At 48.6% G+C, this 24727-nt stretch overlaps 1 protein-coding gene across 8 annotated transcripts in view; it reads left to right on the forward strand.

Moving 5' to 3' along the window:
- Positions 1 to 24170, forward strand: part of LOC130854432 (uncharacterized) — a 49851-nt gene extending 25681 nt beyond the window's left edge. For 2 of the 8 annotated variants that reach the window (XR_009054007.1, XR_009054009.1), the window contains exons 2-6: positions 14086 to 14177; positions 15063 to 15333; positions 20718 to 21036; positions 21564 to 21655; positions 23468 to 24170. Coding sequence is in view for 1 of the 8 variants with exons in the window: in XM_057737233.1 (XP_057593216.1) it covers positions 21318 to 21397; positions 21564 to 21655; positions 23468 to 23964 (669 nt within the window). In the remaining 7 variants the exon portion in view is untranslated. Of the gene's footprint in view, positions 1 to 14085; positions 14178 to 15062; positions 15334 to 20717; positions 21037 to 21166; positions 21398 to 21563; positions 21780 to 22015; positions 22182 to 22591; positions 22613 to 23467 lie in introns of those variants that run through there. The other 6 variants (XR_009054006.1, XR_009054008.1, XR_009054011.1 and 3 more) reach the window with 5 other exon arrangements.
- The last annotated feature ends 557 nt before the right edge of the window (positions 24171 to 24727 follow it).

Genomic DNA, 24727 nt, shown 5'->3' on the forward strand with positions numbered 1-24727 from the left:
TTTTTACTCTTTTAGTTTCTATCTCAGAAGAAGGTGCAGATAGAAGTAAGTTTCTTTCTTTAACTTCCGGGGTGATCTCTGGGCGCCCCTGACGCACGCATGGGGGATGTTTTGGGCTGAGGGGGAGAGCATGTTCTTGATGAGTCTATGAGAATTCTTCATCTCTTGTCCAGTTTAATGTTATTTTAAAATAGTGTTTGTGTTTAATCGTTTTTTTTGAGATCTTGCTACCAGATTTTAAAAATCTACTGCTACAAGCCAAGATAATTTGCTCATATAATTGTTTTTGAAACAGATCTTATGCAAGACATTTTGTGCTGGTAGAGCTGAGCTGTGCATCTGCTGACTTGTGGCCAGACACCAAGAAGGACCCCAGCTGATTACAAAGTTGCACCCTTGCCAGGGACTGGATCTGAGGTCCATGTGGCTGTCCTCATGACTCAGAGGAGGTGGGACTCACTGCTCGTGGGCGGCGGGGCTGGCAGGGCGCCGGCTCTCTGCTGCTGAGATAAGCAGTTCCTCTCCAGCCAGCAACGTGTGCCCCCCAGTCCCCGGGGAGGGGCCCAGCTTCCTCTCCAGCACCCCCTCCCCGCCCCACTTCTTGGAGGCTCTTCCCTGGAAGAAGCACCATCCACCCTGGGCTTTTGTTGCAACCTTGCCGCTGGGGCCGCCCTAGCTCCTCACCATTGCGCTAAGTCTGGAGCAGGGACAATAAAGTTACTGAAAGCGGCCCGGGAGGCTCACCCAGACCCATCTCAGCTTGCGACGCTACACTTTCTTGGAGCCGTGAATCTGGCAAAAAGCAGGGAAAAAAGAGATTTTAATCAGAATTACCATCAAGTTAAAAAGAGTTTTCAGCAAGCCTGGCCACAGTCTGCTTCAAGCCGGTGGCTGGCAGGGACTTGTGAGAAAAAGAGCCTGGTTCCTGTCTTCTTTTCATTGTAACTCGTCAGCAAGGACTGTGCAGGCGGCCGGTGATCAGAAATACATGTTTAAGTTGGGTTTTGCACAATTACGTCCTGCTCCAAAGCACACTGCCTGCCCACTGGCCCAGCCCGGGTGCAGGCGCAGAAGTGGGGTGCAGGCACAGAAGTGGGGTGCAGTTTGGGGACTGGCCTCAGGGTCCCTGCAGGGCTGCGCTGGGAATCTGCCGCCCGCCCTGCTCCCTGTTCACTGTATTCTGGGAACACCACAAAAGCACATCTAGTTTCTTTAATTTTTTTCCTGGGGCATTTTATTCTTTTATTCCTTCTGCTCCCCCTCTTTCTCTTTCTCTTGTTTTTACAATCTCCCTGTAATGACTAATTGGCAGTGTTTCCCAGCTTTTTTTTATGTTTCTCTTGCTCTGGTTACAAGTCGTACTAACCCAGCGATATCCACAGGGACCAATAGACAGCCAACGTTCCCAGTGATATACTGCGCTCCCCTTTCTTTAAAGGGTAGCACATTTACAAGGAAACGCACACGGCACGGGGCCCACTCCCGGGGTCGCTGGCGCTGGGCGCCCGCAGTCCCTGTTCTGCGCCCCCTCAGCGCGCCGGCTCCTCGCGCGCCCGCCTCCGAGCTCCCCCTCCCCGTGCGCCCCCGCGCTCCCTCCTCCGCGCGCCCCTCCGCGCGCCCGCGGTTCCTCCTCCGCGCGCCCGCGGGGCCGCCTTGGTGCCCGTTTACTGCGCGCGGCAGCCACTCTGGAGCCGCCGCACATCTGGATGGAGTCAGGCCCAGCGCCCGGGCCGGCGCCCAGCCAGTCCCCACCCGCTGGATTTCCTGATGTAAACAGAGCAAGAACACAGCAACTCTGCTGAATGTGTCATGCAGCGCTCTTTATCTGCTTGGGGTCAAAACGGCGACTTAGAAAAACAGAAGCGTTGCTTTGAATTTAAACAGCTAAGAGCCAGAGCCGAGACTGGTCTGTAGGGGGGAGGGCGAACGCCTCCAGACCCACCTCCCGCTTTCGTGCCTACTTGTTCCACTTTATGGTAATTTGGGGGCTAATTTCATTATCTGCAGCCAAATTGGAAACAAGATGCCGTTTCTGGTAATGGTGCTAAAGGCATGTGTGAGTTTCTGTGCAGAGAGGAGAACGTTCCAACCGCGCGGCGCCTCCCCCGGTGCCCGGCGGCCCCCACCGCTCTGAAGGCGCCTGAAGACACTGATTTTCCCAGACGCAAGGCCCCTGCCCCGTTTCTGAGAGAACGGCGTTGCTCTCTGTCACTGAGCGCCGGCCAAGAATGCACTTCCTTCCTGGGTTCCCAGAAAGGCCCGGGGCTTGGGGCTGAAAGGACAGGTTGGGATGGAAGTGCTTCCTCTCCGGGTCCCCCGCGCCTTGCCCTGTGGTCCGCGCCAGGGCGTCTGGCTGGGGCCCGCATCTCTCCCCAGGGCTGTTGGTTTCTTCTCTCCTTGTCTGGCAGGCGAGGAGGGCTTCAGGATCTGGGGTCGTGAACGTTCATAAACTAGATATCAGCCAACTGTGAACCATGACAAAGTCATTTTGAAAAGATGGTAAAGAGGGAAGCTAGAAAATGATGCCAGAGCTTGTGTTGTCATCACCAACAATTAAAATGAAATGTAGCCGGTTTCCACCTCGGTTTCAGCTGCCGGGGCTGAAGATCTCCACGGGGGCGTCGTCCTCAGATCCTGGCCGCGCTTCCCTGGCCCCGAAGCAAGGACTCTCTTGCAAAAGTCTTCCAGTGAAGCCGAGGGGGAGCCTGTGCGCATGCCTGCGGGCCGGGCTGGCGGTGGGACCGCGGGCAGGCTGGGTGAGCCTGGGGGCTGTCCGGGTAGGATTCCGCGGGCAGCTTCGTGGGGAGGTTTGTCTCAACGTTTGAGGTCATCCGGCCCAGATGGTGGCTGGACGTCAGGGCGCTGGAATGTTGAAGGAGCCTCGGGTACATCGCTGTGCTTTGACTAGGCTACCAGGGCACTCCTTTTCCTCCCACAGACTGTATCTTGATGAATATGCCAGAAATTGGGCCAGAAACTGGACCTCGGGGAGAACCGAGGTCCAGTTTGGTAAGTTGGCTGTTAGTGGCTCTTTGGCAAGTTGACTGTTAGTGGCTCTGACTGGTGGTTTGGAAGGAGAAGGGGCCAAAACCCAGCGTGAAAATGAGGTTCCTTTAGAGCCTCCAAAGGCAAACGTAGGGTTTGCCCCACCCGTGCTCTCTTTACATGTGAAATACTGAGGGTAGGAATCTCCAGTGACCTCCTGTGATCACGGGGGTGTCCTGGCTCCCAGAGGTCTAGCCAGGAGCACAGGACCTCTTGGTTTAAAACAATTGCTTCGATGATATAAATGAATAATTATAGTTTGATGAAAGTTTGCTTCATTACTGTTTGTTCAATCTTGTAATGAACTTGAAGCAAACAAAATATTTTAACTTGAAAAGTTAATATTTTATGATTTTTTAATACATTTTATTGTTTACTGAAAAACACCCACTTTTTCTATGTCACTGCGCAATACTACTTATCTTGAAAATGTTGTAATAGAAAAGCTATTTTTCTATTTATAATCTTGATTTCTAATCTTACAACCTTACATATTAAAATGGGAAATCTAATAGTGACATGAAGATAATATAAATATTAAAAATCAGTCATGAAATGCAGTGCACATCGGGTTATTGAAATAAAGTGATTCAACTTAAAAAATTAAATAAAACAATTGTTTCTCCCTTTTCACACTGCTGGATTTTTACAGAAGAATCACAGGATAGGCAGCAGTTTCCAAAGAGAAGAGACCAGCACGGCCCCTCGTTTACTTGCCTGCTCCAGCCTCAGTTTGTTCATCTCTGATGTGGGATAACAAAATCTACTTCTCCAGGCTGGTAGACGTTAAACTAGGTCAGGTGTGTGATCAGTGCCTGTTAAGCAGGGTTACCACACAAGGGTTTGTTGGGAAGGCTTCTATCCTGCCATTCGACTTGGTGCTTCTGTCTTTTTAGTTCCTATCTATTATAGGCACAAGGACTTGGGGAGACATTTTGACCTCTTGTCCTTAAGGAGAGTTCTTCAGAATCTAAGGGAAACACCCACCTTGCAGTTTCTAGGGGCTCCTTGATCTCAAATACTTTGTTCCGTCATCAAACCCGTTGTGGACCGAGCATTCTGATTCTTAGAGTCAGGACTGGTTCACTGTAAGCGTGATCTCATCCGTGTGTTGGGCAGGAGGTCGTCACTGAGGCCGTGGCACCCCCTGATCACGCTTGTCACACCCTCCCACTGTGCACGGGGTGGGGGTGGGGCAGCAGGAATCTGTGTGTGTGTGTGTGTGTGTGTGTGTGTGTGTGTGTGTGCGCGCGCGTGCCCATCAGAGCCAAACACTCAGCACTGACCTCTCACAGCCAAAGCTTTTTGTCTTTAATTGGAATTTTCATTGAGATGGTTGCAGACTCACCTGTAGTTGAGGGAGCCCAAGTGCTCTTTACCCGTCTCCCCCAGTGCTAACATGTTGCAAAACCACAGAAGGATGCTCAGCTCGGACGTTGATATCTACACAACTCACTCACCTCACTTGTGTGACTGGCAGTCAGCATGTGTTTATTTGTCCTGCACATAGTGGACACCACTGCTGTCCCGACACCGAAACAGTTCCAGCAACATAGGGTCCCAGGTTGCCTTTTGTAGCCACATCCACTTCCCCTCCCCCTGCCCTCCCCCTCCTCCTGCCCCAGTCCTTGGCAACTGCTAATCTGCCCTCTATTTCTAAAATTCTACTGTGTGTATGACCCTTTTGGGGTTGCTTTTCTCACTCAGCATGATTCCTTGGAGATTCATCCAAGTTGTCAATAGTTTGTTCCTTTTTTTTGCTGAAAAATATTCTGTGGTATGACTATTCTGCAGTTTTTTTATCCATTCATCTGCTGAAAGACATCTGGGCTGGTCCTTGTTTTAGGCTATTAAAAATAAAACTGGTATGGACCTAGAGACTGTAATACAGAGCGAAGTAAGTCATAAAGAGAAAAACATATATCGTATGGTAACGCATATATGTGGACTATGGAAAAACAGTTCCGGTGAACTGGTTTGCAAGGCAGAGATAGAGACACAGATGTAGAGAACAAACATACGGACACCAAGGGGGGAAAGCAGGGGTGCTGGTGGTGGGATGAATTGGGAGATTGGGATTGACATATATATGCTAATATGTATAAAATAGGTAACTAGTAAAAAAAGAGGAAAAAAAATAAAACTGGTACAATATTTGTATACAGGTTTTTGTGTGAACGTAAGTTTTCATTTCCCTGAGATATATGTCGAAAAGTACCCTTGATGACTTGTATGTTAGTTTAGTGCTTAACTTCATGAGAAACTGCCAAATTGTCCTCAAGAGTGGCTGTACTATTTTACATTCCTACCAGCGGTGTATGAATCACACAGTTTCTCCACATCCTGGCCAACATTTTAGTGTAATGATAAGTGTGCAGTGACCTCATTGTAGTTTAAATGTTCATTTCCCTGATGGTTAGTGGTGTTGACGTCTTTTCACATGCTTGTTTGCCACGTGTATGTATATGCTCTTCAGTGAAATGTCTCTATGCTTTCTGCTTATTTTCTAATTGCATTTTTTTTTTTTTTTTTTTTTTTACTGTTAAGATTTGAAAGTCCTTTCTGTATTCCAGATACTGGTCCTTTGTTACATGCTGGGTTTGTCAATACCTCCTCCCCACCTATAGCTCATCTCTTCATCCTCTTCACATGGACTTTCACAGCGCAAAAGTTTTTAATTTTGATGAGGTCCAGTGTATCAAATTTTCCTTTTATGGGTGTGCTTTTGGTGACAAGTCTAAGAACTCATTGCCTAACCTTAGATCCTGAAAAGTTTTTCCTATGTTTTTTGTTTGTTTGTTTCTTAAGAACTTTTATTGAGATACAGTTAACAGACAATAAACTGCATATATTTAGGGTGTACAATTTGGGATCCCAATCTCCCAATTCATTCCCCTCTAACCCTCCCTGCTTTCCCCACTTGGTGTCCATATGTTTGTTCTCTACATCTGTGTCTCTATTTCTGCCTTGCAAACTGGTTGATTTGTACCATTTTTCTATATTCCGCATATATGCATTACTACACGATATTTGGTTTTCTCTTTCTGACTTATTTCACTCTGTATGACGGTCTCTAGGTCCATTCATGTCTCTACAAATGTTCCAATTTTGTTCCTTTTTACAGCTGAATAATATTCCATTGTATATATGTACCACATCTTCTTTATCCATTCATCCGTTGATGGATATTTAGGTTGCTTCCATGTCCTGGCTATTGTAAATAGTGCTGCAGTGAACACTGGAGTGCATGTGTCTTTTTGAATTATGGTGTTCTCTGGGTATATGCCCAGTAGTGGGATTGCTGGGTTATATGGTAACTCTATTTTCAGTCTTGCAAGGAACCTCCATACTGTTCTCCATAGTGGCTGTATCAATTTACATTCCCACCAACAGTGCAAGAGGGTTCCCTTTTCTCCACACCCTCTCCAGCATTTACTATATGTAGATTTTCTGATGATGCCCATTCTAATGGTATGAAGTGATACCTCATTGTAATTTTGATTTGCATTTCTCTAATAATTGGTGATGTTGAGCAGCTTTTCATGTGCCTCTTGGCCATCTGTATGTCTTCTTTGGAGAAATGCCTATTTAGGTCTTCTGCCCATTTTTTGATTGGGTTGTTTGTTTTTTTTGATATTGAGCTGGATGAACTGTTTACATATTTGGAGATTAATCCTTTGTCTGTTGATTCATTTGCAAATATTTTCTCCTTCTCCTATGTTTTTTTATGAAAGTTTTATATTTGTCCATTTTACACTTGTCTGTGATCCAGTTTGAATTAACTTCTATATGAGTCCCCTTCCCCTCCTGTCCAGTTTCATCAGTACCACTTCTTGAGAAGGCTAGCTTTCCTTCATGGAATTACTTGTGCACCTTTGTTAAAACTCAGCTGAGAATATTTTTCTGGCTATATTTCTGGGCTCTCTCTTCTGTTTCATTGATCCATGCATCTGTGATTTCTGATGAAACTTGATGCCAGGACTTCCCTGGTGGTGCAGTGGTTAAGAATCCACCTGCCAATGCAGGGGACTTGGGTTCAATCCCTGGGCTGGGAAGATCCCACATGCCGCAGAGCAACTAAGCCTGTGCACCACAAATACTGAGCCTGCACTCTAGAGCCTGTAAGCCACAACTATTGTGCCCATGTCCCACAACTACTGAAGCCTTCATGCCTAGACCCCGTGCTCTGCAACAAAAGAAGCCACAGCAATGAGAAGCCTGCACACCACAACAAAGAGTAGCCCCTACTTACCACAACTAGAGAAAGCCTGAGCACAGCAATGAAGACACAACACAGAGAATAAATAAATAAATAAATAAATTTATTAAAAAAATAGACAATGTCAAAGTGCTTCCTCCCACATTATTCTTTTTTAAGTTTATTTTACCTTTGCCTGTGCCTTTATATAACAATTTTAGAATAAGCTTGTCTATCTACAAAAAAGTCTTGCTAGATTTGGGTAGGGACTGCATTAAACTTATAGACTCACCTGGGGACTTGACATCTTTACTACATTGAATTTTCTAATCCATGAACATGGTATGTCTCTGCATTTATTTATGTCTTTTTTTCTTTCTTTCATTAACACTTTGTAAGTTTTAGCATACCCTCTCTGTACATGTTTTGTTAATTGTGTAAGTATTGTGTTTTCTTTGCAGTGATTACAAATGGTAATTTGTTTTAAATTTAGCTTTTTAATGCTCATTGCTAGTAGGTAGAGATGTGATTGATTTTTGTGGGCTGATCTTGTATCCTGTGACCTTGCTGAACTTACTTTTTACTTCTAGGAATTTTTGTGTAGATTCTTTTGGATTTCTATGACAGTCATGTCATACAGTTTAACTCCTCCTTCCTAATATGTATGTCTTTTATTTTTCTTGCTATTGCAGTGGCAGAACTTCCAGTGCCATGCTGAATAAAGGTGGTAGAGCCTGCCTTGTTCCTGATTTTATTGGGAACACATTCATTTTCCATCATTAAGAATGGTGTTAGCTGTAGATGCTAGAAGCTCTTTATCAAGTTGAGATAATTTCCCTCTATTTCTAATTTCCTCCTATTTTTGTCATAAACGAGTGTGATGTTTTATCAAATGCTTTCTCTGCATCAAGTAATATATTTTTTTCTTTTGCTTGTTGATATGGTGGAATATATTCATTGATTTTCAAATGCTGACTAGACTTGCATACTTGGAATAATCCCACTTGGTCATTTTGTGTCATTCTTTCTATACATTTTTGGATTTAATTTGCTGATATTTTAGTGAGGATTTTTGTGTCTAAGTTCATTAGATATATTGATCTATAGTCTTATTTAATTTTTGCTGTCTTTAGTTCTGGTTTCAGGATAATACTGGCATCAGAAAATGAGTTGGGAAGTGTTTCTTCATTTTTCATTATCTGGAAGAGATTGTGTAAGATTAGTTTTAATTTTTCTTTAAGCGTTTGGTAGAACTTTTCTGTATAGTGAAATCATTTGTCCTGGAGATTGCTTTTTTTGGAGGAGAGCAGCTTTTTAATTGTGAATTTAGTCTTTAATGGTTATAGGACTATTCAGGGTTTCCCTGGTGGTGCAGTGGTTAAGAATCTGCCTGCCAATGCAGGGGACATGGGTTCGATCCCTGGGCTGGGAAGATCCCACATGCTGTAGAGCAACTAAGCCTGTGAGCCACAACTACTGAGCCCATGTGCTACAACTACTGAAGCCCATGTGCCTAGAGCATGTGCTCTGCAACAAGAGAAGCCACCACAATGAGAAGCCCGTGTACCACAATGAAGAGTAGCCCCCACTCGCCACAACTAGAGAAAGCCCACGCACAGCAATGAAGACCCAACACAGTTAATAAATAAATAAATAAATAAATTTATCTAACAAGTGGTTATAGGATTATTCAGACTGCCTATTTTGTCTTGGATGACTTGGTGGTTTGTAGTTTTCAAGGCCTATTTCTTTAAAGTTATAGAATTTATTAATGTAAATTTATTTACAGTATTCCCTTATTATCTTTTAAATGACCACAGGATCTGTAGTAGTATCTCCTTCTTGTGATTTGTGTCTTCACTCTGTTTTTGTCAGTCTTGCCATAGGTTTGTCAATTTTATTAGTTTTTTCATCAAACTAACTTTTTATTTCATTGATTTTCTCTATTTTCCTATTTTCAATTTCATCGATTTCTGTTTTTATATTAATTCTTTCTTTCCTTCTGGTTTCTTTAGATTTTTTTTCTCTTGTTTCCCTAGATTCTTGAGGTAGAATCTTAGGGCTTTTCTAGTTTCTAATGTAAGTATTTAGTGCTATAAATTTCCCTGTCATCACTGCTTTAACTGCATCCTACTATTTTGAAATATTATGTTTTTGTTTTCATTCTATTCTACATTTTTAAATATAATTTCCTTTAAGACTTCCTTTTGACCCATGAATTGTATATATATATATATATATTTTTTTTTTTTTTTTTTTTTTTTTTTTTTTTTGAGATTTTCCTGCTGTCTTTTTGTTATTGATTTCTAGTTTGTTTCTGTTGGGTGAAAGAACAGACTTGGTGTGATTTTAATTCTTCTAAATTTGTTGATGCTTGTTTTTTTGCCCAGAATATGGGTTATCCTGGCGAATGGTCCATGCACATGGAATATCTTCCACTCTACTGCTGCTGTGCAATATGCTCTGTGGAAGCAGTCAGATCCTGGTGGACCTTACTGATCAGATCCAGGATATCTTTCAGAATTTCTGCCCAGTGTTACTACCATCTGCTGAAACTGTCACCCATGTCTCTGGTTTAGTGCATTTCCCCCATCAGGCCTGTCAGTTGTGGTTTCATATATTTTGAGGCTCTGTTGTTTGCTGCATACATAATTATGATTTTTTTCCCTGGCAGGTTGATTTTTTTTTTTTTATCAGTATAAAGTGTCTTTCTTTGTCTCTAGTAATTTTCTTTGCTCTGTGGTCTACATTATCAGATATTAATAGAGCTACTACTGCTTTTTTTAAAAATTAATGTTTATATATCCATTTCCATACTTTTTGCTTTCAATCTGCCTGTGTCATTAAATAAGAAGAGAGGTTTTTTGGTAAGCAGCATACAGTTGGAGCATGTTTATTTTTCCCAGTCTCTTAATCTACATCTTTTGATCAGTGTATCTGGACAATTTACATTTAAGATGGTTATTGGTATGTTAGTGCTTGAAATGACCATTTTATTATTTTTCTCCAGCTCTTGATCCTCTATTTCTTTCTTCCTTTTTTCTGGTACATTAGCACTATTTTAGTATCCCAACTTGATTTATCTTTATTATTTTAGTGCATCTCTCTGTACAGTCTTTGTAGTGGTTGTTCTGGGTATTCAAATATACACATGTGACTTATAACAGTTGACTGCTATCAATATTTTGCCATTTTCAGTAGTGGGAACCTCACTTCCTTTTAGTCCCTTTTTCCTTCCTTGCTTTTAAATATAGTTTTCTTATGAATGAGAATGTGTTATGATTTCTGTTTTATTGTTGAATATAATTTATAAAACTCACTAGGGAAAGGATAGTCTATTGTATGTACCCATTTCTGCTCCTCCTGTTGCTCCTTCTTCCTTCCTGATTCTTTCTTTTAGTCTTTCTTCTATCATTTCCTGTCTGCTTGAACTAACTTCTTTAGCCAGCCTTTAAAGGTAGTCCTCCTTAATGACAAATTATTTAGTTTTTCTGTATTTGTTTTTATTTCTCCTCCATTCCTGAAGGAAAGTTTTGCTGAATACAGCATTAATGGCTGACTTCTTTTCTTTCGCTCTTTATAAATAGGACAGATATGTGAAGTTTTCAGTGATTATTTCTTTAAATAATCTTGCAGCCACCTCCTGCCCTCCCAGTCTTTTTTTCCTACTGGGACTTTGATGATACAGAACTTAAGGCCCTGTTCATTGTTTTTTTTAAAATTAATTAATTAGTTAATTTTATTGGCTGTGTTGGGTCTTTTTTTTGCTGTGCATGGGCTTTCTTTTTTTTTTTAGTTGTGGTGAGTGGGGGCTACTCTTCGTTGTGGTGCACCGGCTCCTCACTGCCGTGGCTTCTCTTGTTTTGGAGCATGGGCTCTAGGCGCATGGGCTTCAGTAGTTGCAGCACACAGGCTCAATAGTTGTGGCTCATGGGCTCTAAAGTGCAGGCTCAATAGTGGCGCACGGGCTTAGTTACTCTGCGGCATGTGGGATCTTCCTGGAGCAGGGATCGAACCCATGTCCCCTGCGTTGGCAGGCGGATTCTCAACCACTGCGCCACCTAGGAAGCCCCATTGTTTTGTTTTTAAATCTGTTTTCTCTCTGTTGTTCATTTTGGGTGAATTCTATTGTTCTGTCCTAAAGGTCACTCATTCAGTCCTCTTTATCCTTGTTTTACTATTGAGTGCATTGAGCTAATTTTAATTTCTATTATTCTGTTTTTCAGTTGTATCATTTCCATTTGGCTCTTTTTTTATAATCTTTTTTTTTCTTTTCTGAGATTTGTTTGTTCATTTCTTTCAAGAGAATTGTCATTGATTACTGAAGCAATCTGATGACTCCTCCAGAGTCCTCATCAGATGAGTCCATTTCTGATCAATACCATCGTCAGCATCAGCACACTGACTTTCCCTTTGGAGTTGAGTTTTCCTAGTTCCTGGTGTGACAGGTGAATTGCAGGTGCATCCTGGACATTTTATCTGTTACACAAGGAATCTCCGGGCACCACTTAAGTCTTAGTTGCAGCAGGCAGTCGTGCTTTCAGGCTTGGCACAGAGTTTTACGTTGCTTTTGTGGACTGAGGCTCCAATGGCATTTCATTTTTGGAGCCTTCACAGTGTTGCTCCTGTCTGCTTGGTTTTTCTGTTCCACTGGTCCCTGCAGCGGCTGCTTGAGGAGAGGAAGACACCTCCCCAGCAGCTGCTGGGGGTCCCCTGGGGGGAGAGGGGTGTGCTGGGACCCCTGCACCTGTGCCCCCAGCTGCCCAGGTGTGTCTGAGGGGACGGCCATAGGCCTCCCGTGATATGTACTCCCAGATGGCCCTTGCTGTGGGGGGGGGGGGGTCACCTCTGGCTCCCTTCCCCCACCCAGGTGTGTCTCAGCAGGAAAGGGGGCGTCTTGGCCTGGCAGGAACGGGGGCTCCAGTGGGGGCTTCCTGAGGCCCACCTGGGCGCAGCTGCTGAGGGAAGGGGCAAGGACAGGGCCGTGGCCGCTGCTCCTCCAGCCCCAGGCCCGGCCACCTGCCTTCCCCTGCCTCTTGTGGGGTCTCTAGGGTTGCCGTGTGGGTCCTCCCAGGGTGCCGGGCTGTGCTGCTGCACCTCGTCCCCCTCTGTGGCTTTCGTTTCAGCCCCTCATCACTCAAATCATCCCGTGGTGGGGAGTCCAGCCTGGGCCCCACACCTGTGCCTGTGGCCTTGGTGTGGACCACGGGTGCAGATCTAGGTGCACCGGGACCTATCGGCCGGGCTGCAGTCAGGGGTGAGGGCGCCCACCCACACTGAAGCCTCAGGATGTGGCACCTATTGTCATTATTGTGTGAATTTTTCTTCCAAAGTGTAACGTTATACATTTCCTGCATTCAACCACCTATTAGATATTAAGAAAGCTGTCTTTACTCATCTTATTTAGTAAAAAGAAATATAAATAAAAGTGCTAATCCTTCCTTCCACACCCGAGGGGACTGTCTAGTAGGAGAACTCCCCGGGCCGGCCCTGAGGGTGGGCGGCAGGGGTCTGAGGCTGACTTAGAGCAGGGCCGCCCAGGGGTGAATGGACAACTGAAGATAACGTAACAGGAAAACACAGGGCGTGGGGTCCACCCCTGCCCCGTTAACTCCTCACCGTGGTGGTCGTCCGGATGCTTTTGGATAAGGGGGAGCCAGGTGCACTGGGCTTGGTCTGGGACTCAGCTCAGGTACCTGGATGTTGGAGAAAGTTGGGAGAAGCCTGGTGGGTGAGCTGTGGAGAGGGGAGAATTTGGTCTGTGAGGGGCACCAGGAGAGAGACCCAGGAGGCTGTAGCTTGCCGGATGGGTGATGTTCTCTAAGTAAGGTGGCTTCATGCTTTATGAAACAATAGAGCACCGAGGTCCAGCTCTGTTCTGGGAGCACGCAGTTTGGAAAAAAAAAGATTCCATGCAATTAGTTGGTTCATGAATGTTTCCGTTTTTGCAAAGTTTGTTCGAACTTTGTCCCATGCTTGCTGGTGTAGCACCCAGGCATCTTTAATAGCAGCAGAAACATGCTCTGGGTGGCTTCCTTTGCTTCTAGATTGCGGCTTTTTTTAGGTGGACGATGCACCACTAAGGGAGTCAACTGTGGCGCCTGGGTCTCCTGTCAGGTTGGATGCCTGGAGGGGATGTGCTGGAAATCTGCTGTGAGTTTTAATCCATTGCTTCAAAGGAGATTCATGTTTACAGCAGATTGTTTTTAAAAAGTCAGGGATGAAACTCCTCTTTGCTGTTCAGGGAAAGAACTGAAGAAAAATTAGTAGATTGTGTTAAGAATTACCCTTTGTGGTGTCTGCTGTACAGTTTTTAGGATAGAATTAATTTTCCTTCTCCAATTTTTACTTTAGTATTAATTTTCAGTTAAACAAGAGTCAAGTGAAGTAAATGATGTTCTTGGTTAAGCAATGCAGGGCTCAGTGACCTGTCAAGTCACTTATTTCTGAATCTTCAGTTACGTCAGCAACATCCCATCTGTTCTGTAAGAGGCCTTTGAAACCAATTAGCTCTTCTCCGAAACACCAGACTTAAAGTTGCTCTAAATGAAAGGTGCTTTCTATCCATGTGAACTGAACCTGCCTCAAAACCCTGCAACAGTGTGACATCCTAAGTGTGGTCACAAGACCCCAGACGTTATCTCTATAAACATGTTTTATTTTAAAAAGCATTAGAGACTTTATCACTTATGGAGTTATTTCAATGTTATTATTGAAAGAACATTCAGGGTAAGACATTTCCTGAAAGCCTAATGCTGGAACGTGGTTTACTGATCTAGACAACTTCCCAAATAACTCAAAATATTTTCTAATATTTCTTTACCTGCTTTTTCTCCCACTAGAAAAACCAAGGCCATTGATTCTGTACAGACACACCGCAGAGATACCGTGGGTTTGGTTCCAGGCACTGCAGTGCAGGACACACCACAATCAGGTGAGGCACACGAATGTTGGGTTTCCCAGGGTGTATGCAAGTTAAACGTTTACGCTACGCTGGAGTCTGTTAGGTGAGCAACAGCATTACGTCTAAAAAAATGCACTCAGCTTAATTTAAAAATACCTTCTTGCTAAAAAAATGCCAGCCATCAGCTGACAACACACAGTTGCCACAAACCTTCAATTTGTAAAAAAACACAGACACAGTAAAGGTCCTCCCGACTGTACCTGCGACATTCCATCCTGATGGCGCCAACACACTGCCTTAAGTTTCAGAAGGACGCAAGAAAAGTGACTTACAAATAGACATCGAATGATACCAGGTGGGGGGTGCTCTGAGAGGCTTAGTCCGCCAGACAAGAGGTCGGATTAGGGATGGAGACGCCATGTTAGCTTTGACTTCAGGCCCTGGACAAGTAGGAGACGGTCTGATGGGCCAATTTCTGGGTGAATCTCTGTCAAAAGATAGTTTTCAGAAAAATGGGATAGTGTGATTCTCATATAGATATAAAGATGAGCACATGCTGAAGATTTTTCTCTTACTCTTTAGTCAATAAGGGAACCCAACAGATGGTAAAACTGGTCCAAAGGAAAGTCAAAAAGCACAAATTTACTCAGAGTAAATTTGTGGAGGCAAAATTGATTTTTCCACAGTAACAGTGAATTCTGCTGAAATTCCACAGACCCACCCAAATTTGCACATTCATCCTTCCTTGCAGTTTGCTGAGAGGTGGAAAAGAGCTTGATGACAATAAACAGGGTGAAAAATCAGACCGTCTGGAGGGAGGGGTGTGCTGTGGACCACGTGGCATCGTTCACGGGAGGACGTTGTCTTCTCTGTGTCCATGCTCATTCTGCTGCATTCCCTCCCCCCCACCGCCAGGAGCTCGAGAAAAGAATCACGCTTCTGCAATCCTTCAGCTCGCTGGAACGAAGCAAACAAACACGCACCATACGTCAGAACAGGAGTTATAGGGGGATGGGCATCGCTCTCAGTTGTGCCGCCTTACCTGCCAGGGAGACGCGGAGGCTGTCACCCTGCTCATCCTGGTTCTACGTCTAGAGAATCACTGCACGATCATGCCTGCTGCACAAAGATCAGAAACCACCGGATCAGCAAGTAACAAAGTTTAATAGACGTGGGGGGAGAATAGGTAAGAGTAACAACTTCACACCCTGCCTAAGAGAAGTCCTGACCGCAGCACCTTTTCACACGAGCGCTGAGTCCTCCCGCCTCCTCTCAGAACCGTGCCTGCTGGGCCCAGTGGACGGACGGGGCTCGTCCTCGGGGGCGTGGGTGTGGGCGTGGGCATGGAGGAAGGGGCCTCACACCCCAGCTTTGCCACCAACAAGTCACAAGTGTGGGCAACTGGCCACAGGCAGGACAGGTGGGCCATCTCTGAAAGGGGGTGGACTCTGCTGCGCTGGTGAGGATTCAAAATTTCTTAGTAAGTATTAGTAAGACCTAAACGAGGCCGCAGACGTAAAGCTTGGACACGAGATGCTCAGCAGATGATGTAAGGTCCTCACTGGTACTGTTTTTACTGGTGACTCAACTGCTTCCCATGAGGCCCGCGGCCGGGAGGAAGGAGGGGAGTTCACCCTGGCCCTCCCGTGTGTGCTCTGCTGCAGGGGACGAGGAAGGGCCCTTGGGCATCTGTGTGTGATCACGGACCAGAGGAAGACACTTCCTGCCCTGTTGGTGACTGAAGCCTGGTAAACACTCCTGCAGCCTGAGAGGGGAGGCTCACGTGTCATCACGTAAGATGACATGTAGGTTTCAGATTCTTCTGAAAGAGTCCGACCTGAGCCTTCGGGCGCTGTGACCTCTTGGGAGGGTGAGTGGGGCGACCCCAGCTTCCACGTGTCCCCCACGGCTCAGGCTAGAGTCACTTGGGTGTGTGGGTCTGCCAAGCACGGACAGGCCGGCTCAGATCCAGCTCGAAAACTCAGGAGAAGGCAGAAGGCACAGCTTGTCCTCGGGGCGTCCTGGGGGAGCTGGCGACCCTCTTCTCCCTGAATCCCCCTGAGGCTCCCGGGGTCAAACCTACGGAGGGGGTGCTTCTGCTCCTGGGCCGCAGCCGGGCAGGCGGCCCCGAGGTGCTGAGGCCGCTGGGCTGGAGCCGCTGGCCCTGGGTCGAGGGTGTCGTCGGTGGGGTGGGGGTGCCCGTGTTGGCGGGGCTGGCAGAGCGCCTTCGGCAGCCCCGCGACCACCTGGGGGAGGAAGGCGGGGGCAGCGGGGCAGCCTGGGCCTGGGGCTGGGCTGACCTGCCGGGAATCCTGCCTGCGCTCTTGGGGCCGTTCCCTTCGCGGGCGCTTTGTATTTGGAGGTGGTCCTGGGACAGTGAACAGAGCCGGGCTCAGAGCACGAGTCTTGAGTCCTGGGTGTGGATCGAGGCCCCTCACGCCTAACGGCCCCACCTCGGAAACTCCAGCCTCAGCCTCCAAAACGAGGAATTTGTGAAACTGTCAGTCATGAGCAAGTGCTCAGTGAAAGTGAATTAACTCTTTGACTTTGCCAACCCCAGTGCTGATATGAGTTTTTCTAGAATTTTAATTCTGAATTCCTATTAAATGGTATGTTTGTCATCTTGACCATTTGTCACATTATTTGTACATTATTGACAACAGTTTCTTAGTGGAGAACCTCGGCCCACGCTCTGCCCAGACACAGCACTGAAGCCAGCATGATTTTGTGCCATTCCTCTGATTTCAGAGCATAATTTTATTTTTCCAGGAATCTCTTGCCCAAGCAAATGGCTTGACTGCTCTTCCAGGGAACTTCCATGGAAAGGGCCACAGTCACGCCTCCCCCACTGAAAGGCCTTGTCCTGTGGGCTGTGGGGTCAGGGCCCCACCGGGTCCTGCTCTCCCAGCCTTGGCTCCGTCTGGTCAGCGAGTTGTATCGGGAGCACTTGGAGCAGATTTGGCACAGTCTCCACGTGCTGGATGTGTCAGGGACGTTGCAAAACCTAGAATTTGGAAAGTGTCTATTCTTTACATTTTACATCTTACACTATTGCTACAATTCTGAATTACGATTTGTATGTTTAAAATATTTCAGCTTCTTGAATTCCTTCTAAAGTAGGTGCAGTATTTATTTTTCAAAGTTCAACATACATCTACTTGATTTTCTAAAAAGTAATCTCTGGCCATTGACTGGCCATTTATGGACAAATCCCACGTGGTCACAGCCCCTGACCTGGGGGGTGTCGTCTTCATTCACACCTGGAGACCCGGCCCTCGGGCCACAGGACTCAGCTGGACAGCCTGGCCAGCTCTCCTGTCACCCTCTGCCTCCTTCTCAGACGCCTCCCGGGCTTGGGTCTCTATGGGCTGTGGGCTGCCCGCCCTGGACGGTCAGGACGCTCTGTCAGCCAGGCTGGGGGCCCAACCTGAGTTTGACTCTGGGTCCGAGCTGAGGTGGAGCCTCTAGTCCTGGGGTCTCCTCTCTGGGGCCTTCAGCAGCCCCCCTGTGGGTGTCCTGTCTTCCTGGTGATGGTCAGAGGCTGTGGCTGTGACCCCAGAGCCCCCGAATCGAGGAAAGGCATCCTCCGGGCTGCTGCTTTATGCTTCAGCCCCTTCTCAGGCTGGTGGCTTCAGGGCAGGTGTCCTGCAGGTGCCCGAGTGTCCCGTCCCCACCAGCCTGCTGTCAGGAACTTTTTCTTCTATCAGGAGGGACATGCTCGCCCCATAGAGGTTGCCCAGGCTTTCTCCTCATGGCTTCTCCCAGGGAAACGCCACGTCTTCCTGCCGGCTCGTCGGGGCTCCTCTGCGTCCTCGAGGGGAGGTGTGGGTTGGGCTGGGATGCTTGGTGCCCTCCTGGCATGACCTGATTCCCTGAAAAGCGTTCAGTTCTTCCTTGGGGTGGCCTTTCTTACCACTGTGAAAGCGTCCCCTCTGTCCTTCCTGTCTCCTCCGTCTGTCTCTGTCTCCCTGTCCCTCTCTTTTTCTGTATTTTTCCGAGTCAAGTGCCATCAGGTAGCTATTAGGAAATCTGCTTGAGGACATTTGAGTTTTAGGAAAGCAGGCCCTTCTCAACTGTCATGAGTTTTATTTGGGTTACATAACTTTTAGTTGGGTCTTGGCCAAAGATCGCTTTTATTGGGAATAAGTTATTACTGCTAAGTACTACTTTCCTAATCCTTTTGGCTATTTAAAAATCTTTATCAGAAACAAGTGGGACACCAGTCACTTTTGGTCCTTTCCAAATAAAATAACTTTGTCCAATTGTAACAAGAACTTATTTCAATGTTAGGACAAATTTTAATTGTATTATTTATAATTCACTTATCTGTCCCTCAGAGGAGGTGATGGCCTGCAAGGACATGTCACTACATCAGACGTGGAATATGTCCCCAGGTTTGGGGACAAAGGCGTTTCCCACCCTGCTGGCCGCAGCACCAAGGTGGGGATTTGAAGATGGGGTGACTCCAGGGAGGCCCTCGTGGGGCTCCAGGGGGTGCAGATAAGGGCCTGTGAGGAAAGCAGCTGTGACTCAACAATGTTACAAACATTGCACGTCCCCCCTCCCCCCCCAAAACGAAAGCAGATCTCTGCTTTTGGAAACATCCTAAGTTACAGAAGCCCCGCGACGTCGAAAGAGAGTAAAAGTTCTTTAAAAAATGCAGAGGGAAATCTTTTTTTTTCAAATAATATCTCACGTGATTTCACCTAAACATTTTGAGTTGGGACGTTCTCTTTTGTGATGGAATTAATTTTATTTTTTAAAATTCGTGGTGTCTCTCTGGATCCCCTGCTTCCAGCTTGGGGTGTCATCCTTTTGATTTCTACAGAGTTTCTAAGATTCTTCATTTCAGATTCCAGGAGCTCTGGTTTTGTTGTTGTAGAACAGAATAGCATTTGATAGATTTTAAAAAAATCTTTGACTCACAATCAATTCTTTATGCTCACGAGCACATGCCTGCTACTTTGAGAGAAATGGCTGGGACTCTCTGAGGCGGAGGAAGCAGGGAGCCCGGGCCAGCCGTGCCAGGGGTCGCTCCCTCGGGGCAGGTCAGACGCCTGTGTGCTTGGCCTCTGCACCCCTGCACCCCCGCCCCGCCCTGCCCCAGGAGATTAGATGTGTGTCTGGCCAGATCCGCGACTAGAAGTCTTCAACAACGGAGCCCTTGCTCTCCCCGCTGAGCGAGTGGTCATGCCAGAAAGTTTAAATTGACTTCCATGATGGTCACACACCAGGCATATTGCTGAGAGCAAAGTCTGGTTCCTCAGCAGACGCGTGGAGTCAGAGGTGTTTTCTTGGCTGCTTTTAACAGTTGCTTCAAAGGCAGCATGACCGAGCAGCATTGAGAGGTGTAACTCCAAACAGCCGACTTGGAAGTTGGAAAGTACTGTCCCCGCTACCTGGTGCCTGTTCGGACACAGGCGCTCGCTCCGTGGCTCCGTGACTGTTTGTGGTCAGTGTCGGGGGCCCGTACGCATGGCTTTGTCGGGCACAAGCTGAAGTCATCTCCCCCTGCAACTGCAGTTCCGTCTTTCCTGCCCCAGTGGGGGTGCAAATTTGGCCACTCTGCCACCAAAGCTCCCCTGGAGGCGGACACGGACAGGAACACGCTGCAGCACAGCCCGACGTCCCGATTCCAGCAGGAGTGACCGACAGAGGCCGGTGCACTCGGGCACCTGCTGGGGCTGTGCCCGCCCGGCTGTGGGTCGGGGACGCGCCTCTGCTAGGGCCTTTGCCCAGCGAGAGGCCCACAGGACTCCGTGTCTCTCCCCGGGGGCCGCGGACTCGCCATCGCCTGGTCGCCTGCTGGCTGTGCCCTGGGTCCAGGGAAGGAAGCTCGAGAGATGGCCGACCCGGCCACACCCAGGCCACTGTCCCCCGCTGGTGGCCATGGGGTCTCTGGGCGGGGCTGGCGGCCCGGCAGCCCCAGAGGCAGCCAGGTGGGTGCGGCCGGTGGCTTCTGTCTGGGAGGACACTGCATCACTGCAGCAGAGGGAGGAACGGCTGGAGGGGTGAAGCATGCGATGGAGAGGATGGGCTTATCACACACCTTCGCAGCCTCGACTGTGTCCCCAGGTCTGAGCTGGGGGCTGACAAACGCCCCATTGTGCGGGAATCTGGGTTAAGTCACCGTGGGCAGCTGACTTGGCTTCAGGACTTGGAAATGGCATTTCTCACCTCTTCCACACTAGTCTTTTCAGTTGCTTGCCAAGTTTAAGGGGGAAAAAAATCCCCTCATTCTGGTTAGAAGTGTTTCAAGCCTTACATAAAGAGGTGCTTGGCTGGTTAACTGGCTAACTTCTGCCTAAGCATCGTCCCAGGAAGCATTTACGCGCGCTCCCTAGGACAGGGCCGCTAGTAAACACCGTGATTTAAGGCCCCTCTGCACACTCGGGCCTCGGCTGGCCTGCTTTATGGCCTCATTATTCTGCCTAAGAACCACCAGTACGTAAAAATCACAAACACATTGTGTTTGCTGAGATATTCTGCTCTACGTTTGAAAAGGTGTGATAAATTCCAACTTGAAAAATAAAGTTCTCTGAAGAAGATGTTTCTTTTCCTGTGTTTTAGGTCCCACACTTTGGCCTCAAGGGAAGCTCAGAGTCACGTCGGCACGTGGGAAAGGAGACACATCTGACCCGAATACGTGAACTGCTTTCATCTGTCAGTGAAATTAGGAAAGGCCGTGACACTTGCTAATGTTATCACGAGCTCCCTTTTTTTTTTTTTTTTTTTTTTTGCTTCATATTTATAATTGTGTAGACAGACAGAACACATTCCGGTCTCCACTAACCATCTAGAGAGGATGCTGAGATTGTAAGCTATGGAAGTAGCTTTCAGCTTAGCCTGGTACTTGCACTTTGGGGGAAGAGTTGTGTGTCTGGTTCTGGTGAGTCCAGTGGGTGCCCAAGGCGGCGGGGTCTCAGGGCCTTGTGGGTGGGAACACGATTCCACGACCGCTTGCAGAGCACACATGGGAAACATCTCCCTATAACGAGGGTGGTCCCGTGGAGGATGCCCTGTGGCTGCTTCAGGCCGCAGGGTAGCCCGCCAGGTGCTGGGGTGACTGCCGTGCTCTCCAGCTGCCGGCGCTTCATGCTCGAGGAGGAACCTGTTCCCGGGTGATGGCGTGGCAGCACTCGTTGGCTGTGACAGACCCAGCTCCTTCCGATGCTCCTGGGTGGGAGGAGGCTGCCGTGCGTACACGTGGGGCACCTGTCTCTCCCGGACCCGCCCAGTAGTGCCCACAGGTGCTCCTCTGAGCCACAGCCTCCGGGGGGCACTGACTGTGGGGCTGGAGTGGGATGGTTGCCTGCCCCCTCCCCCTCCCCCACCCTCCCCTCCTCTCCCCTCCATTCACCTTCCCAGTCTGGAGTTCAGTCCCTCTAACTCACTTTCTTGCCCTTTTGTTTAAAGCGTGATTTGTCTTGTGAAGAATTCCTCCTGTGACTCTTGGAGGTTTGCGGATGAGCGTCCGTCAGCAACTGCCGTGCGGAAAACGAGCAAAGGTAATTAAAGACCCACAAGTTTGTGTTCTTCCCTTAGAAAGACCACATTATCCAGGCCCCGCTTAGATTCCCTGCATTTTGCCGTGAAGCAGAATGTTACACTGCATCTCTGCAGGGTGTTCCGGTGAGTCGGGCCGGGACCAGGGCCGGGGTGGGTGGATGGACCCCCGGGCACCAGCCTCCTGTCAGTTCAGATAAACTGCTGAGTCCTGGTCCCAGATCCTGGATCTTCAAAGCTCGGTGTCGGGTTACATTTTATAAGTAGAAAGTCAGATTCAAAGACTCGCAGAAGATAATCTAGTCTTAACTCAGAGACATTTAAAGACGTGCTTTTGATATTTATATGCTTTATTTTCACAGGCGCTTTCTGTAGGTCAGGGATTTAAACCTGGGAGGGTTCCCGCCTGAGCCAGCCTGGCTTCTAGCTGGGATCACGGCCTCGCCGCCCTCAGGGGCTCTGGGTGGCCCCGGGGACCCCGTGACTGGGCGCCCATCCCCTCGTGGGAGCCGCTGCAGGGCCTTTGGGGTGAGCACTTCTAAGCAGCGGCCCCTTTAGTGAAGCCCCGTTTCACCCCAGCCCCCACCGACCTCTCCACCTCGCTCGGTTCTGTGGTCCAAGGGTCTCCCAGGGCGGACTTTGCTCACTGGACGGGTCGGACTCCAGCCGGGTCCCTGCTATTGGATCCTTGAGCGTGGTGATGGGATGGGATTACCTGGTCCACCCCCTTCCAGAGAACCATGAGGCATTTCCCAGAACACTTGCTGAGATGAGCCGCCCTACTTAACTGCTGCGGTGGGCTAGGGACAGGACCGGGTGGGGGTGCCCAGCCCACCCCCCGCCCCGCACCCCCCCCCACCTTTAGGGAAATAACGTGTTTTCTTTGCCTTCCACGCCTCCCCCCTTGTTCGTTTGGAAATCTGTCTGGACTGTGGCAGATGGGGCTGAGGGCTGTGAGGGGAAGAAAAAGTTAAGGCAGTAAGTAAGTGTCAAGGAATTCATTGTCTGCTCTCCACCTGTTGTTATTCTGGTCCCAATCAACCTGCTCGCCAGGCTGGAGCCAGCGGCCATCTGGAAACACTGCTCTGTTTATACACTTGGCACGGAGCAGCACTCCCGGGCCTGACCTCCCACACGAATCTGGAAACAATTAGAGCAAGATGATAGGCAGGCGGGGACGGTCCAGGGAGGGAGGTGGACGGCCGGGAGGCGGCGGAGGAGCCTGCAGGGGAGGGGGCGGCCCGGGGGGAGCCGGGTGGGGGTGGGGCGCGGGGTCCTGGGGCGCGAGGAGCCAGGGTCGGAGGGAGGCCTGGGTGGGGGAAGGGACCCGGGCGGGGGTGGGGAGCCGGGGTGGGCGAGGGAGACAGAGACGTGCTGGGGGGGGGGTGGGCTACGGAGGGAAGTGAGGGTTGGGGGGGCCTGCCCGCCCCTCCCGGGGTGGGGGGTTGGGAACTGGCAGCGGCTGTTTGCGGCTCCCTTGCCCCCCAGCCCGCCCCTCACTGTGAGCTCGGAACCAGCCCCTCGAGGACACAGAGAATCAGGCCTTTCTGGTCCCTGTTAAGAAAAACACTGCATAGTCTCAGGTCATTTTTTTAGTTTCGGAAACGCATTCTTGAAAAGCACTTTTAACCACAGGAAGTTTAAGCAATGCGCCACTTTGCCGCAGAAGAACTAAGAGATGCTTGCAGCGCAGGGGGCGGTCCTTGCAGAGGCGCCGGGCCCGCGTGGGGTCCTCTGTCCGGAGCGGGCCCGGCCTCGCGAGATGGACGCGTCTCTTCACTTAGGAAACACTTTTTTTCTCTCTTTCCCCGCAGTTCTGAAACGTGACTCCCAGCCCCCAGTGGAGCTGGGGTTCTCACTCCGGAGACATTCATCGGTGGGGCTTGCTGGCAAAGCAGCCATCTGCGAGATAAATAAGCTCCGGGTGGGCCACGCGGCCTTGAGGAGGGGCGTCCCAGCTGGGGGGCTCGGCGGGCTGGGGGGGCTTGGCTGGCAGGGCACCGGGGAGGCCGCCTCTCCCGCCGCCCGGTCCAGCTTCCGCAGCACAGCATCGCCCGGGTTCCCTGCATCGTGGGCCCGAGGGCATCTGCTAAGATCTCTGAAAGTCAACCCACCTCCGCGGTGGGGTCAGATCGCATGCGGCGCCCTCTCCTCTCCGTGTGCAGACCTGCCCCGCCCTGCCTGGCCCCCACCATACACCGCGCTGCACTTCCTTCTGTGCCTAAACGTGTTGCTTCACATCCTTGCTTCTGAAGCACCGTGGGACGTGCGCCCTCCCCTGAAGTGGAAAGACCATCCCAGGAGGCCCTGAGCAGAGGGTCCTGCTGCCCTGGGGCCGGCCCTCCCCGCAGGCTCTGCAAGGCCCTGGAGACGGCCAATCTCATAAGCCAATTTTAGACTCTGAGTCTTGCTGCAAGTTGATTCATTTGAACTATAATATAAAATATTGTGTTTATTTAACCCCTGTAAGCCGATCTCCTTGGTCTTTGTGAACTGGCTGGGCAGCTAAGGGCCCACATTCCTTCCACAGTTAATAAAACTTCATATTTTTCTCTGTATTCATAAATTTAATTACACTCAGACCCACTTAATCTACGTTAGTTTTTGAAATGTTACCTAGATTAAAAAAACACAGACCCCCCCCCACCCCAGCATGCAACATAATCATCTTTAAGTTAAAAGACATAAATTGGAAATTTTGCCACTTTTGTCCTCCAGAGATCACGTTGTATGTTTACGATTTTCTGACCCGACCATAGTAGAGATGTAAATTGACTACAATTCTTCTCAAGGTAATACAGTTACACTTTAAATGCCTATATTTGTTTAACTTCATTAAAACAAAACGAAACACCCCCACCCAACCAAAAAAAAAAAAGCAAAAACCCACCAGGCCAGCTCTACTGACTTCATGCAGGACCCTTTGTAAATTCTTGGCGATGCTAGCAGGCCCTTGGGGTGAGCTGCCTTCTCAGAGACTGGGGGCTGTCCACGTTGCTGTCTCAGCCACCGAGATGCTTCTCTCTGCCTTCCCTCCCCTCTCAGGGTGGGTTCTGAAAATTAATGACATCTCT

The sequence above is a fragment of the Hippopotamus amphibius genome, chromosome 5, assembly GCF_030028045.1.
Source record: "Hippopotamus amphibius kiboko isolate mHipAmp2 chromosome 5, mHipAmp2.hap2, whole genome shotgun sequence".
NCBI classification, from domain to species: Eukaryota; Metazoa; Chordata; class Mammalia; order Artiodactyla; family Hippopotamidae; genus Hippopotamus; species Hippopotamus amphibius.